Raw genomic sequence first — 16,072 nt, 5'->3', positions numbered from 1 at the left:
TGTCCCATTTTCGTTGATTTTGTTTGGATTTCCATGTCACTTGAAAATCCAACATGGTACCTTTCTCATCCATAAACATCAAATCTTTTAGATAAGATGATAAGCCCACGTAACACCAGAAACTCACCCTTATGCCTTTTTCCCTTTACCATTCCCTAACTAATCTCCTTCTCTTCTCCCTCTCTCTCCTCCTTTCCTAAACTATGGCAGCTTCCACTTTGATCACCCCAACCTCCAAGCTCAAACCACTTTCCCCAACCCCAATCAGGTCCAAACTCATTACCACCGCAGCTTCCACCAACTCCTCTGTCGCTCCCTCAGCGTCTGCCTCCGCCCTCACCCGTCGACACCTTACCATTACCGCGGTCACTGCTGCCATTCTCTCCCCTATTCTTTTGCCCGCTGCCCACGCCTCCTCCGAAGATGAATACGTGAAGGAGACGAAGGAGGTTATAACCAAGGTTCGGACTACAATCACAAAGGATAAGAATGATCCTGATGTGGCTGATGCTGTAGCAGAACTTAGAACTACTTCTAACTCCTGGGTGGCTAAATATAGGAGAGAGAAATCTCTTCTTGGACGGCCGTCTTTCCGGGATATGTACTCTGCCCTCAATGCTGTGTCTGGTCATTACATCAGTTTTGGGCCTACTTCTCCCATCCCTGCTAAGAGAAGAACTAGGATCTTGGAGGAGATGGACAGTGCAGAAAAGGCTTTACTTAGAGGAAGATGAGCTTCTTTTTCTTTTTTTAACCCACCTCCCTTTCTTTTTGTATTTATAATTACCATATATTTGTATGTACCGGAATTCTGCTTTTGAAGGTGAGATATATGGATTCTTGCAATTGACCAATGTGGGTTTGCATTATTTTAACTGTTGCATTCACCACTGAATTCATAGCTTCTTCAATCTAATGAACATTATAATCGCTAATTATGTTTGCAGTCAGCTGTCGTTTGATCGGTTTTTCGTTACAAACGTGATTATGACTAATTTTAAGTTCGTTGTACAATTTTATCATCTGGGAGGAGAATTTACTTAAGACTGTTTCGTTTTCTCACAAACAAAACAAATTTATACCGTTTCTCACTAAGTGCTTAGACTATTTACATGCCGGAGTGGTTAAGATTAGTTCTGCAGCTAGAGCCTGGTCTGTAATCTCTCAGCTAACTTAGCTTCTTCTGCTCCTTACTTCAAGGGGGAGAAATCGCTTCCTCTGTTCCTCGAACTAACGGATGTCATAGATTGCGTATCTGTTCATCTGTTGTATGTCGATTATTTTTCGGCCTAATGTTAGGCCTTGTGGAGTTCTAAGTAGATGATCTTCCATCAATTGCTGTATTTCTCAAGTTAACATTTTCACTTCAGCTATACTATGCTGCAAATTGCTTAAAGCGTCAGATTCATGACTAATAAGCATACTCAACGCGGAAGTCTCGGGATGTTTCCTAATAGGAAGAGTGTTTATGCACCCAATGGAGATTAACCAGTAGAGATACTAAAAACCAGGCAATGGCCCTTGGGTCTAATGGTATTACAAATACAACCCACATTCTGTAGGCGGAGGGAGGGGGGTTCGTAGATTCCACATGATACTCGGGTTTAACAGTGTGGAGGTAGGATCCATCTGCCCAAAATGACATATGCATACTTATGAATAATACACGTGTCCTTTATGAGTAGGGGTGTAGATGAGACGAGACAGCTCGCGAGCTACTCGAGATCGACTTGGTCAAAACTCGACTCGATTGATAGAACTCGAGTTTGACTCGAGATGTTGACGAGTCGAGTTGAGCAACTTAATACTCGACTTGAAAACTCCCGAGAAGTTGGAATATCCAATTATCTATACAAAATACTGAAATTTGGCATATTTTCTACCTTAGGGTTGCTTTTAGCACGAGACACTTGCAAAATACTCGAATTCTACTCGGTCAAAACTCGACTCGGTCAAAGCTTGGTCAAAACTTGATCAAAGCTTGAGTAAGCTCAACTCGCTCGACTAAAAGTGCTAACGAGTCAAGTCGAGCTAGCTCAAACTCGAGCTCAGCTCACATCATTTACACCTTTATTTTTGACTCTATATAAACAGGTGGTTCATCTTACACCCGAGTGTAATTTTAAACCTTATACTCTCCTTCATTGTTTACTTTGGACACAGATTAAAAATATTGTACTCTATAGTTTGGAAGAGCATCAATTTTTATGTTTTTGTTCATTGTTTTTGAGAGCAAATGAGATCATGAACTTTATTGCAAGTTCTCTGCCATTAGTGAAAAACTAGTAAAGACACCAAAATAAAAGTATTAGTAGTAGTAGTAGAAAATTCCTTGTCTATTTGTATTTTGTCCCCTCCTATAACTGATTCATGACATGTGTTGGCGGGAAAGACAAATTTCTAGAATGTCATCCATTTTCATACCCCTTCTAGAAAATGAGAAAATCTATTTTGATTCTAAACTTATTAATGGCTGCTTTCAAGTATTTTGAAATTCACAGTACACATGGAAAATTTATTGTATAATATGCCAATGTTATTAAATTGACAAGATTAGGGTTACAAGATAAACAATGAGACTACTCGTGTTGTATACTTGTATCGACAATTAGATACCTAACAGTTAGCTATTTCATATCGCTCTTGGTTAAAGTTGGCAATTACTTTCACATGTACAATGGAGCTGCTCCATTTGGAAATAAACCATGTCAGAATATGTACAAATATCTACTTGTTAAATGATGAATCTACTCAATTAGAAATAAATCAAGCCAATATGTGTACTAAAATTTGATACAATGTGCAAAAAAAAGCTATAGCAATCAAGGCCATTATTTGTTGCCTTTATTGTATTGTCAAACACCAAAAGTTGATTTCTTTTAACATTTCTTTTAACATTTCTTTGAGCTATAAATATGAAGATCACTCTTATCTTCAAATTAATATAATTCACAAATCACAATGGCCAAATTCATAAATTCTCCACTTATCTTATGTATCTTTGTACTCAGTCTTTATACTGTAGGAACATTGTCTCTGAATATCAATGATGATAGAAAGGCAAGTTATATCATTTGTTTCCCCAGCTAAATTAGACTAACCCTGTTTTATTAGTTGCAATTCCTTGACTATTACACTATTCATAACTTCACTCAATTTTTTTCACTATACTTATACATAGAACGAATTTCAATATGTATGATGTGATACTTAGATCAACTGGTAAGGGAGTTGTTCTAGCTTAACCAGAGGTTTCGGGTTTGAGCCCTGGGAACGCGGCAGTGTGTGTTGGGAGAGCTTTATCCCCAATTGGGGCATGACCCGGCTCGAATCCGGATTAGTCGGATCCAAAATTGATTTCGAAAACCGGATGTGAAATTTCACCAAAATTAAAAAAATGTGTTGGATTTATTGTACAAAATACCAACTTTGTGTAATTTCACTAATAGATAATGAAATTATCGATAGTTAAAATTATGCATTGATAAGCGTGAAAGTCAAAGTTTTTTTTTTTTTTTTTTTTTTTGACATCCAAAAGGTCAAAGTTTTACGACCAAAATAAAATGTGGAGGAAGTATGTGATATGGATTACAAACAAAAACTGATTTTCATTTTTTTCATGTCGTAGGTTTATATTGTATATATGGGTTCTACATCTGATGAATACTCTCTTACAACTGAATACCAACTTGGTTTTCTTCAACAAGTTTTAGAGGGCAGGTGAGTGACTTTGTTTATGTCATATACTACTTTAGTTTCATTGCAAATGCAGTATTAGCCTTAATTTTATAATGACAGCACTAATCATTCATGTTATTTCGAACTCTGCATTTCAAAGTATGGCAAAAGAGTCCTTGGTAAGAAGTTACAGTCGGAGTTTCAATGGTTTCGCAGCGAAGCTGACTGAGAAAGAGGCAGAAAATCTCAAGAGTAAGTATTCGAAATTTATACAGTTCGTATGATCCTAGTCACTTCAACTTATAAATCAATATCAGTTAGTTCTAATCAATAGAATTCAGTTTTTAATGAGTAAACTTCGTGGAAAGATAAACAGAAGAACTAAGTTTTAATCAGTAAAAATCTAAATACATTGTTTTAGTTTGTAAAATGATTTCATTTCGTTTAAAAAATCGTTGAAGTAAATAGGGTCTCATTCTCATCAATGATTTGTATATGATCCATTAAGAGAGTGATTCTTTGTTTTATGGGGCAGGTATGAAAGGAGTGGTTTCTGTGTTTGCTAGTAGAACACTCGAACTTCAAACGACAAGGTCTTGGGATTTCATGGGATTTCCTGAGACTGTGAAGCCTGTAAACAAGAGTGCTGAGAGTAACTTGATAGTTGGTGTTATTGACAGTGGAGTTTGGCCTGAATCACCTAGCTTTAACGATGATGGCTTCGGCCCTCCTCCTAAGAAATGGAAAGGTGTTTGTAAGGGTGGTAAAAATTTCACTTGCAACAAGTAAATATCTCCAACTCTCACTTTCAGTTCTATATCTACAATCTTAGCTTGATGCACACATTTAAGACGTTCTTTCAACTTTCAAAAATCAGCTGTAGTGCACAAGGCCAAAGCATGACTAGTAATTTAACAAAAATCAGTTTTATCAAGCACTTATGATGACCTTCTATCAATTCCATGATGTTCAATTTTACACTTTGCAGCAAGATTATTGGAGCGAGGACTGTCTTTGAATCGGCAAGGGATACTCTTGGCCACGGCACTCACACTGCCTCTACAGCTGCTGGGAGAATTGTGGATCATGCAAGCTTTTATGGGGTGGCTGAAGGAAGTGCTAGAGGGGCAGTTCCATCGGCCAGGATCGCTGCATATAAAGTTTGTGGTGGATCTTCTTGCCAGGAATCAGATGTTCTTGCTGGTTTTGATGAAGCTATTGCTGATGGTGTTGATTTGATTACAATTTCCATTGGGGGATCAGCTGCAGTTGATATGTATGCTGATAGTATTGCGATAGGTGCGTTTCATGCAATGCAGAAAGGAATTTTAACTGTGCAGGCCGCTGGAAACTCAGGCGATTCAAGTGGTACTGTAGGAAGTGTTGCACCCTGGCTTTTAAGTGTTGCAGCAAGCACTATAGACCGTCGAATTGTTGATAAAGCTGTCCTTGGAAATGGAAGGACGTTAATAGTAAGTGTTCTAATGCATAGAGGAAAAAGTATAAAGAAAAATATTACTTGAGAAAGTATATGAAATTGTGACAAATAAATTGGAAAACAAAGAGTAGATAACTTGTTTTAAATCTTGCGCATAACCTTAATCTCAGCAAGGAGGGAACGGAGGAAGTATATGAACATGGAGGGAGTAGTAGATAATATTTCACGCACTACTTCAATCAATATAAGCATACATTTTCAGACATTAACATGTGTTTCTTCAAATCTAATGGCTGACTCAAAATAAATGTAGGGTAATTCTATCAACTCCTTCGCGATGAAGGGAGGCATGAGACCTTTGGTATATGGGACACAGGCGTCTTCGCAGTGTTCTGAGGCAGATGCAAAGTAATCTTCCTTCCTTTCTTCAACTCTTTTTTTTCCCGTTTTTGAATCTTTTGTTGGACTACATCTACATTGTTGTCTTAATTAGCATAGTTTGTCTTAAAGTGTGGTTATTCTTCTTTGGTGCAGGTTATGTCTTTCGGGCTGTCTAGATAAAAAGTTAGTGAAAGGAAAGATTGTAGTTTGTGACAGTAATGATCAATCTGGAATCCGTGAAGGTTTTAATGCTAATGCTTCCGGGGTATTAGCACGTTCTTCTATCACAGATGTGTCTATGATTTTACCAACTTCTGCAATTGAGTTGAAAAACGAGGAATATGAAGCATTGTTATCCTACCTTAATTCCACAAAGTATGAGTTCTCACCTTTTGTTTGAGATAGTTACATTTACTATCCAAAGATTTATTGTGTTCTGTGTGCAAATTTTTACATCAGACTTTCTGTTAGTTATACGAAAAACATTAATAGCTAAGCTGAAAACTTAAAAAAATTAACATGTGCCAAAAAATAGGTTATTTTTTGAGTATTTTGCTTCATTTTTGATATTTATTTGTGTAACTACTATCTGATCGAACCCAATACTTAAGTTTATTAGAGATCGGTAATCTATAGATACGCTAGGTAGACTAATCCTTCGTGTTTTTGTTAGCGTTATTTGCTTTGTTATTTCATTCACATTCATTCTTTATTGGCAGAGTTCCTAAGGCAAACATCCTAAAGAGTGAATCTTCTAATGACACTTCTGCTCCTGTTGTTGCTTCATTTTCTTCTCGAGGGCCTAATCTTATTGCATCAGACATCCTCAAGGTAAGCTAATGTCAGAACTCGGCCTTTGTTGTTGCTCTGCAATCAACTTCTGTCCGGGCCTAATTATATCAGAACTGTTGTTGTACTATTGCAGCCTGATATCGCGGCACCAGGAGTAGAAATTCTGGCCGCGTTTTCACCTGTGGGTGCTTTGTCTGAATCTGTTGATGATCCAAGATCAGTTAACTATAGCATCTTATCTGGGACATCTATGTCTTGCCCTCATGTTGCTGGTGCAGCTGCTTATTTGAAATCTCTTCATCCTGATTGGTCTCTTTCAGCTATCAAATCTGCTTTGATGACTACAGGTAACTGTTTTTTTAGTACATTAAGGCTCTGTCTGGTCGAAAGGACAACAGTTTCCGCAAAGAATGAGGAATTCAGGTGAAAAAAACGAAACTCGAGTCATTTCCATAATTGTATTACACATATATAGTCATGAACTAAAAGCAGGTAGTTATTGAAAATCTTCTGGTTTTATTTGGACTTATTTCTCTTTGAATAATTCTTTTAAATTGAAAAGAAGATTAAGGCTATTCACCTAACCTTCTTCTAAGGAACATATAGGTACTTTGACATTCTTCCCCTTCCTAACAAAAATAAATGATAGAGCTTGTATGGCTCGGAATGTCAATATATATCTTTGTCATACGAAGAACGATTAGGTAAATAGCCTTTTTCTGAAACGAACAGAGTTTGCGTGCGTGTTCATTGATATTAAATCACATAATTATGTTCTTTCTCATGCTTGCAGCACGTCCTATGACCCCTTCTAAGAATCCAGATGCCGAATTTGCCTATGGATCAGGCCATCTGAATCCCTTGGAAGCTGCAAATCCTGGACTTGTTTATGAAACAGCTGAAGATGATTATATGACATTTCTCTGCAAACTAGGTTACAACAAAGAGCAGATTACTCTAATTTCGGGTAATAGAAGTTTCTCTTGCCCGAAAAAAACGAGTAACAAGAGCTTATCAGCAAAGGATGTTAACTATCCTTCCATGGCTTCCTTAGTTGATTCTGAAAAATCTTTCAATGTCATGTTCTTTAGAACAGTCACTAATGTTGGAGTTGCTAACTCCAATTACACAGCAAAAATCGAATCTGAAAAGAATATTAAGGTCACAGTTAATCCTGAATTTCTTTCATTTACATCATTGAAAGAAAAGAAGTCCTTCAATGTGAGTGTTGTTGGCAAGGGATTATCAATTGCCTCCCATGTTTCTGCATCATTGGTTTGGTCTGATGGAATTCATAATGTTAGGAGTCCTCTTGTTGTATACACTAATTCAACAACTTAATCTTAGATTACATGTTGGATATTTCATGTAATGTATGTTTAGCCACATCTCAAATGAATAGTGATACAAGTTTACATTAGAATTTAGATGAGTTTGTTTTTATAATATGTCGAATTAAAAGAACAGATATACTCGATTTGATATTAGTTTTCATGTTATTTCAGTCCGTAATAGTTAAGGATTTGACATGATTTTACCACATATCTTTTATAGTAACAATCTATGTTGCTCGGACTCTTCATTTCACCTTAAGTATTCGTGTTGGATCCTCGACACTCGGACATGGATGGGACACTGGGACACTTCATTTTGGGACAAAAAATGAAAAAAGTTCCAAAAAATAACCAAGTCAGACACTTGGACATGTACCCGTGTCGGACATGGGTGTCCGAGTTCGAGCAACTTAGATAACCATTGTCTCCTTTTCATTGTCTCCTTTCGACGACTATTACTTGGGTAAGTAAAATGTTTACGCAATAATGATGTATCCTTAACGAACAATAGTTGATTAATGAATCATGTACGTAAAGAAAAAAAGGCAAGAGGTTTTATTTTTCGGTGAAGTACCAAGTATCAACCATTATATGTCACCCAACAAAAACATATTTCCTCTGTCTCTTTTTACTTGAAACATTTTGACTTTCACGCTTGTCAATGCATAATTTCAACCATCAATAAGTTTAATTACCGATAAATAAAAATTATAAAAAGTATATATTCGAAAAATATACATTCATACGAATCCAACAACATCGCACATGATCTCAAAAAAAAAAAAAACATCGCACATGAATATATTTTTCCTTAACTATAAATCACCAAACATAAATTAAGTAGAATTGGTAAATAGTGTAAAAGTCAAACCGTTACAAGTAAAAAGAAACGGAGGAAGTATATAGCAACAAGATGATCAATGAGGGAAACTCGGGTCATTAGAACCCGTGTTACCCGACCCGAAAACCAAATACCCAAGAGCATGACCAACAATTACAACAATAAAAACACCAACATTAAAAGACATAACAGCCAACATGAGAATATAGGCAAGCCCCATACGTAGGGCGTGTACGAGGGTCCGTAGGACGCATGACAAGCTGCCCTTGTCGCCCGTCTTTACGAGGCGAGACCCCGCGAGCCACTCGACAAGGAGGGCGAGGAGGAAGACGAGAACGAGAGCGAGGATGTACATACCGGTTCGAGTCCCCGGCCACCCGGAGAAGAGAATCTCGCCGTTCTTCCCCCAGTAAAATGTCATGTGCATCATCATCATGTTATGGTTTTGCATGCTCATGTTGGTGTGTCCCATGGATGGGGATGATGGGGGTGGACTCATCATCATGTCATGCTCATGCCCATGATCCATAGGTAGTGTAGGTATGGTGTTGTGCACTAAGGTGTAGGAAAAACAGATTTAGGAAGTGTAGCAATTTCAATTTACATACATGTACATCAGTACATATCCTCAAAAAATAAAAAATTTATACATGTACATACATTGAAAGTACAAAGTGTGAGATTCTTTTGGGGGAATGATGAATTATACATTTATTGAGGAAAGAAATACAGATGATTGTAAACTAATTTTAAATCTGAATAGAGTAATTGTATAATTACTTATTCAACGATTTGACTTTGTAATAGTTGTTATTGCTTATTATGATAGTGTCCTTACCAAAGTCAAATTCTAAAAGGCATGATTCATGCCCGAATTAGAAAAAAGTAACATACTGTATAGAGTAATGCATTAGATCATAGTGGACTTTTATTGGCTAATACAATTAATTGTAAACAGTCTAAAGTCTGAGATGACAATGGGTAGGATCTGGACAGGGTCCTCTAGGATCCAGATCCGTTTTTTAGGTAAGGATCCAGATCCTACCCAGATCCATTGTTAATGTCATCCGAAGCTATAAAACGACTATCTGAATCATCTCGAAATTCACAATCAACCATTATTAATGTAATTTTTTTTTTGGCAAAGTGAGTTAATCCAGTACTTCTTAAATTTAGTGTCAATAATACGTCAATCTAAAATAAAAATATCAATATTTGCAAAAACCACTATATACAATTTTGTTTTGTTTTTTTTTTTCTTTCGCTCCTTTTCTTCAAAATTCCATCAAAGTCATTATTCTGCAGAAGAAATGTCATAGATATTTTGTGGTACCAAAAGTAGATAGAAAATTGCGGGTGTTCTAGCGGTATCCCCGGAATTCATGGGGAGTTATCAGCCGGGATTGTTGGGAGTTATATCATTTTCTTTTCTTTGTTAATTAATTTCCTTTTTTTCAAATTTGCGTTTTATATTCAAGGTTACGCGTTTTGAAGTAGGATCACGTAGAGCGAGGAAGGTGGTCTCTAGTCCACCATCTATGCTCTGGGTTCGAATCCTGTCGCCCACGAATTTTGTAATCTTCTTCTACCGTTTCAGAGTTATTGGGCTTCAAGGCCCACTTTCATTAAAAAAATTGCAACTTTAGATTTTGATCCAGCCCATAACAATTTTACAGGGTATGGGAAAACAAGTTTGGGACCACCAAAATCAATCATTTGCAGATAATACTAAAAAAATCCTTGAATTAGTAACGTATAACACAGTTGCCCACTTGCTACATACAAAATTACAATAATGAAGCAATTGAACCAACGATTATATGCTTTTCAGTGGCCAACTTGTTATAAGCACAATTTTTTTCCAAGTTAAGATGACTATGCCTTGTGCAAATACGGAAGAAATTAGGGATCTCACTTTAAAAAGAGCAAAAATCGAACCTTTATTACAAGAATGGAAGAATGTTTTCTAATCAACTAGACCAACTTTGATTATTTGTTGTAAGCACAATTGAGTATAAATACTACTATTTTTTTCGTTTTGTTTTAAATCAAATGTTTGCTTTTTCACGCAACCTAACGCGCTTTTTTAATTATTAATAACTTTAGTTGTGCACACGTAAAAATTTAAAAAAAGTTATAATTTGATAATATGCATCGAGACGAATTTAACAAGATCACACTTGACTATATTTTTCTTTATATAATGACGACAAATTTGAGTCAAAATTGATCAATAAATAATATTATTTCATCCAATGTTTCATTAAAAACATAACAGAAGAGGTATTAAGATTTCCTTGTATATATAAATATCTTCCTTTAGTTGCCTTTTATAGATATGTTTAAACATTATCTTCACCTTACATGAAGAATAAGTTCAATGAGTGTGATATATTATTAGAGATGACATACAAAACGTGAGACGGATTTGTATCAAGTCAATTTCGTTTAAATAGTACTTGGTTTAATTGGTAAGAGTCTTGATGTCACATTACTCACATATCCCATTAAATAAGATAAAAGATAAAAGGAATGATAAAATTAATATGAACATTCAATGATATGCAAAATAAAAAGAATAAAAAAGTATTAATTGTTAATATTGCGAAAATGACTATTAATTATGGTAAATAATATGGGATTCACATAGACATAATATTCTAAGTATATTATGTTGGAGAACTTTTTAGAAGATAATAATTAATATACTAAACATGATAGGGGGTCATTCATGACAATGACCTGACCCCCTCGTAGAGGGATCATTTATGATAAATGATCCCCTTATATGGGGGTCATCCGTGGTAAATGACCCACTTCATAGGAGAATTATATAGGATAAATGACCCCTCTCATAGGGGAATCATGTAGGACAAATGATCCCTTAAGGGTCTGTTCTCCCCAGCTTATTTTCATTTCAGCTCAGTTCAGCTTGGTTCAGTTCAGCTTTATTCTTTTATAACTATTTTGTTAAATATAATTATTATGTTGGTCTAATTAATTTTACTAATTACTCTTATTATTATTATTATTTATTTTTATATATTATTAAGTATTATTATTATTATTGTTTCTATATATTATTTTGTTTATTATAGCTTACTCAGTATTATTGCTATTATTATTAGGAGGAACATGATTTAGGTCAAAAACACAAATAAACCCACGTTTTTTAGCCCATAAACCAATCAAATCGCGTCAAAGCGGTTTATGATGCAATTTTGTGCGGTCTGATCCAATCATTATTTTTATTACTAATTATTATATTATCAAATCTAATTATTAAAATAGTAATATTAAATTACTTCTTAGATATTATTGTTATTATATAATCATCCAGTATTAATATATCAATACGAATATTATAAAATAATAATTATTAATTATCATTATTATCATTAATTATTATCATTAATTTATGATTATTAATATTATTTATTTATAACTATCATTTAAAAATATCCAAAATACTATTATTATTATTCATTATTATTACTTATCATTATAATTATATTTAATATTCATATTATTATTGTTTAAATATTATTTATATATTTATTACATTCAATTTAATTTAATTCAGTTCAATTCAGTTCAATTCAGTTCAGCTCAGTTCAGCTGTTTTATGTCGAAGAGAACAGGCCCCAATTCGAAAAAGTTAAAAAAAATGACCTCTTACTATACTTTGAATAGTCTGACAATAAATTTGAAATTACACAATTAAATACTCACTGAACTGTTGTACTTTTATTATTTTATTGTAATCCCGAAAAGAAAAAAAGATGTCTGCCTAATATTGTAATACGTTATGATATGTTGGTGATCATATGTATTACTTTTATACTATAATGGGTAGTTAGGTACATCAGATAGATAAGAAGTTATAAAAGCATCTCATGTTTTTTTTTAACTATAAAAAAGATAAAATTAACCATGATTAAAATCTATGAAATATTAGGTGTTGTATTTAGCCTTTTTCGTGTTGTATTTAGCCTTTTTTCGTGCTGTATTTAATACACCCCAAACTTTTGGTAGTTTATCATCATAATAATTCCCTCATAATCGAGCCTCATATAATCTTGCAAAATTAAGTAAAATTTACTATATTCTTAGGGTATGTTCTCCCCAACTTATTTTCAGTTCAATTCAATTCAGTTCAGTTCAGATCAGTTCAATTCAGTTCAGATCAGTTCAGTTCAGATTAGTTCAGTTCAATTCAGTTCAGCTCTTGGCAATACTTTTACTCTCACATATCACTATTCATTTCAGTTCAGTTCAATTCAGTTCAGCTCAATTCAGTTCAGTTCAGCGGTTTTATGCCGAAGAGAACAGGCCCTTAGCATATACTTCCTCCATTTCGTTTTAAATGTGTAACAAATAAATATTTTATATCTCACAAATAATACCCAATTGTTGCATTTAAAATGAAAAGGAGAAAGTAGTTGAATTCGTATTTTATTTTGCACATATTAGTGAAATTAATAATACTTTAAGCCAATTTTTAATATATAGTTCAGTTTGTATTTTATTTCTCACATATTAGTGAAATCAATAATATCTTTAGCCAATTTTCCAAGATAAAATTATGGTACAAAGATAGTGGCGTAGAGGGAAGGAAGGAATAGACGAATTTGTAAAGATATTCGTTACTTTTTTTTTATTTTTATGAACTTTATCGTGTTATTTCGTACTATTATTGAAAGTGGTGTTAGTTCTCTTGATCACATATGAAAGTGATCTTAGTTCGTTACTGTTCATCTTTAACTTGGTAATTGTTTAAAGGCTTTATTTCATTCAGAATCCATTAGGGAACATAAAGTTTGACCTATCTTTGATGAAAGAAAAATTAGCATATCCTCAATCCCAAAATCCAAGGATGATGAGAATATCTTCTTACATTCTGTAAATCTTATTTATTCTCTTCTTCTTTCCCACGTGGGCGGGCTAAAATTGGTTAAACATCATTTCTTTTTAATTATTGAATTTTGTAAATGTTAACTGTAATTACAGGTGTTCTTGTAAAAGACCGTCTACACGGCTCAAGTTCAATATTAAAAGGAGAGCGAACCTGCCACCTTTTTTTTAATATAATGACTAATTTAATATAATTAGGGATCAAGTTAATCTATTTCGTGACCAATTTAATCTATTCATGACTCACATTTTTTATATATTCAGTGACTAGTTTAATCCGTTCGGTAAAACTATCGAGTTATTTTTTTTTTGAAATTATTTGTTGTAATTCGATAATCAAGAGAAAAAGGAAGGAGAAGAGAAGGGATGACTAGGATAGTGTTGGGTTAGAGTGAAACGGAATGAGCTTGTTAGAAAATTTCGTTCTTGAATTCGTCTAATTTTATGTTAAAATTAGACCGCCTATTCTAATAATTTGTGATGTAATTATAAAGCTCGGATGATAATGAGGCATTTCTTAATACTTTTGAATAAAAACAATCTTGTTCGCCAAATTTTTTTTTCTTTTCTTAATTTACCGAAATGTCTTTTTTTAATAGGGTTTCATAAATTACGACACCATACTTTAAAAAAATTAATTAAGAAATAACTTGTTAATATATATATATATATATATATATAATATATATAATATATATAATATATATATATATATATATATATATATCAACCTTATTCTATATTCACTAACAAATGTACAAGAAAGAAAATGATTGTCAAGTGTGATTTTTATAAACTTATTTAATTCGTCTTAATGTACATTATCATAATATCAACTTTTTATATTTTTTACTTGTATTTAAATATATTAAGAAATAAATTAAAGTGGTGCATGTGATAGAGTGTAAGAAGAAAGTGTTGTGTATATGTGTCTAGAAACAAAGAACATAGTAGTTTTAGATAGATTAAAGTATAGGAAAAGGAACTTATAACATATATTTACTTTAGACCGAGATGCACCTAAATAATTCTATTTACATGCAATATGGTAAATTCATCTACTGAATGTAGCATGTACATTTTTAAGTTACTGAATTCATCTTCAAAGTCCTAAGATATTATACCTTTGCATTTGGTGATATAGTATATCCATATATTTCTAAGCAATATTATGTTTTCTAAATATCCATAATATATAGAAAAGCAAAACAATGTTTAGAGAGATATAGTATAAGATATGAAGTGATCCCCAAGATTAGGAAGAATCTAGATGGCCAAGATTGGCATCCCACCATTAACAAACTGTAAAAAAGAAGATACCTTGCTTCCTAAGTACTATGAAGAATGGACCTACTAAAATATGATTAAATTTGAAAGATACCATCCAAAGATTAAATCTAACTGGAGAATATTTTTAGTTTGGGACCAAAAATGTTGACTATACCCTCCAATATAATTTTATATCCTGAGCAAAATAATAAAGAAAGGTTGTAATCCACCCAAAAACAAGGATATAACAAAACTATATACTTTTGAGTTTGTCTGGTAAGAGATCGTCTATTTTTAAATTAAAATTAGGCAATGATAAGTCAAATATTAAAAAGAGAATAAGCCTACTAATAATTAATTTGATTTCTTTCAGTGACTAATATAATCCATTTAATAATAAAAATAGACCGTATCTTTTAATAATTTTTATATACTTTTATATGATTTTATATGTCTCTATTCAAGCAAGAAAGGGTCAATTTTCTTTTTGGTAAGAATTAGCTAAAAGCTTCGTTTACATTCTTCAACAAAATTGGGAATCTTACTTATAGTAGTAGCTTAGCTTCCTTATGATATATGAGTTGTTGATTTTGATTCTTTTTTGATCCCTTGTTTTCTTTTTTTACTAACAATCTTATCAAATATCAATTTATCCCTGTTTTGCTCCATTAAAATTGACCTCTTTCTTCTCTTTGTGGCCCATTTTTTATGCCAAGCAGAAATTCAAAGGGAATAGTCTAAAATTTGGTCCTTTTAAGATGATAAAGTGAAGGGTTGCCTAAATAGGAAAGTGACCGGGTCAACGAAGAAACATTAAACTTTTTCAAATATTATTAAAAGAGACGGTCTGATTTTAGTATAAAAGTAGATCTGTAACTAAATGAACTAAACTAGTCACCGAAAGAAATTAACCTAGTCACTGTTGGGCTAATTCTCTTTTTAATATCGGGTTTACCATTGCCTAATTTTAATTTTGAAGTATACGGTCTCTTACAAGACAAACTCAAACTTTTTTTCCAGTTATGCTTAGGTTATGTTTAGGTTATGTTTAGCCCAAGGCTGGTAATTAGAAGAGCATTCATACAATGATGAATAATTTTCCTAGACATACCAAATTTGAAATTTTCCAACTATCAAAACTATTACAAAGAGTTCACTCCTGGTACACCCGGGTATACCATGATGAGCATGGTACACCCAGGGGTATTTTTGTAATAAATTAGAATTTCATGTGCTCATTTGACACCAAATTTGCTCATATAGGCATTTTGCTCATTTGCTCATTTTGTAATAAAAGTGTTTGCTCATTTTCTTAAACGAGTAGAAATGTTTGCTCATTTGTTCATTTTGCTCATTTGCTCATTCGTTCATTTTGTTCATTTGGAGAAAATAGTCTTGGGTGTACCATGAGCATGGTACACCCAG

At 33.4% G+C, this 16,072-nt stretch overlaps 3 protein-coding genes across 4 annotated transcripts; 2 read left to right on the top strand and 1 right to left on the bottom strand.

The window, feature by feature from the left end:
* Window positions 1–60: 60 nt before the first annotated feature.
* LOC104900039 (photosystem II repair protein PSB27-H1, chloroplastic) lies at window positions 61–854 on the top strand. Its single transcript, XM_010687366.4, has one exon. It carries the CDS (start codon window positions 204–206, stop codon window positions 732–734), a length of 531 nt encoding a protein of 176 aa, XP_010685668.1. The 5' UTR covers window positions 61–203; the 3' UTR covers window positions 735–854.
* Window positions 855–985: 131 nt separating this feature from the next.
* LOC104900037 (subtilisin-like protease SBT4.3) lies at window positions 986–7,788 on the top strand. 2 transcript variants are annotated; one of them, XM_048647909.2, is made up of 10 exons: window positions 986–3,496; window positions 3,539–3,720; window positions 3,839–3,930; window positions 4,214–4,463; window positions 4,667–5,150; window positions 5,430–5,524; window positions 5,651–5,872; window positions 6,217–6,328; window positions 6,423–6,636; window positions 7,083–7,788. In XM_048647909.2, exons 2-10 carry the CDS (start codon window positions 3,644–3,646, stop codon window positions 7,628–7,630), a joined length of 2,094 nt encoding a protein of 697 aa, XP_048503866.1. In that variant the 5' UTR covers window positions 986–3,496; window positions 3,539–3,643; the 3' UTR covers window positions 7,631–7,788. The 2 variants fall into 2 exon arrangements, with proteins under 2 accessions (XP_048503866.1, XP_010685662.2); XM_010687360.4 differs by having other exon boundaries at window positions 986–3,720.
* A 337-nt stretch (window positions 7,789–8,125) lies between these two features.
* On the bottom strand, window positions 8,126–9,172 carry LOC104900036 (copper transporter 6-like). Its single transcript, XM_010687359.3, has one exon. It carries the CDS (start codon window positions 8,991–8,993, stop codon window positions 8,541–8,543), a length of 453 nt encoding a protein of 150 aa, XP_010685661.1. The 5' UTR covers window positions 8,994–9,172; the 3' UTR covers window positions 8,126–8,540.
* Between the last annotated feature and the right edge of the window lie 6,900 nt (window positions 9,173–16,072).

Source organism: Beta vulgaris, chromosome 7, assembly GCF_026745355.1.
Source record: "Beta vulgaris subsp. vulgaris cultivar EL10 chromosome 7, EL10.2, whole genome shotgun sequence".
In the NCBI taxonomy this organism is placed as follows: domain Eukaryota; kingdom Viridiplantae; phylum Streptophyta; class Magnoliopsida; order Caryophyllales; family Amaranthaceae; genus Beta; species Beta vulgaris.
This window is presented reverse-complemented; position numbering and strand designations above follow the sequence as displayed.

Bases quoted from the DNA above. Each gene is read 5' to 3' on its own strand.
- LOC104900039 (XM_010687366.4), top strand. From the start codon at position 204: ATGGCAGCTTCCACTTTGATCACCCCAACCTCCAAGCTCAAACCACTT.
- LOC104900037 (XM_048647909.2), top strand. From the start codon at position 3,644: ATGGGTTCTACATCTGATGAATACTCTCTTACAACTGAATACCAACTT. The intron at 4,464-4,666 runs GTAAATATCTCC...TACACTTTGCAG, and splicing joins AAAAATTTCACTTGCAACAA to CAAGATTATTGGAGCGAGGA. The intron at 5,525-5,650 runs GTAATCTTCCTT...TCTTTGGTGCAG, and splicing joins TGTTCTGAGGCAGATGCAAA to GTTATGTCTTTCGGGCTGTC.
- LOC104900036 (XM_010687359.3), bottom strand. From the start codon at position 8,993: ATGGATCATGGGCATGAGCATGACATGATGATGAGTCCACCCCCATCA.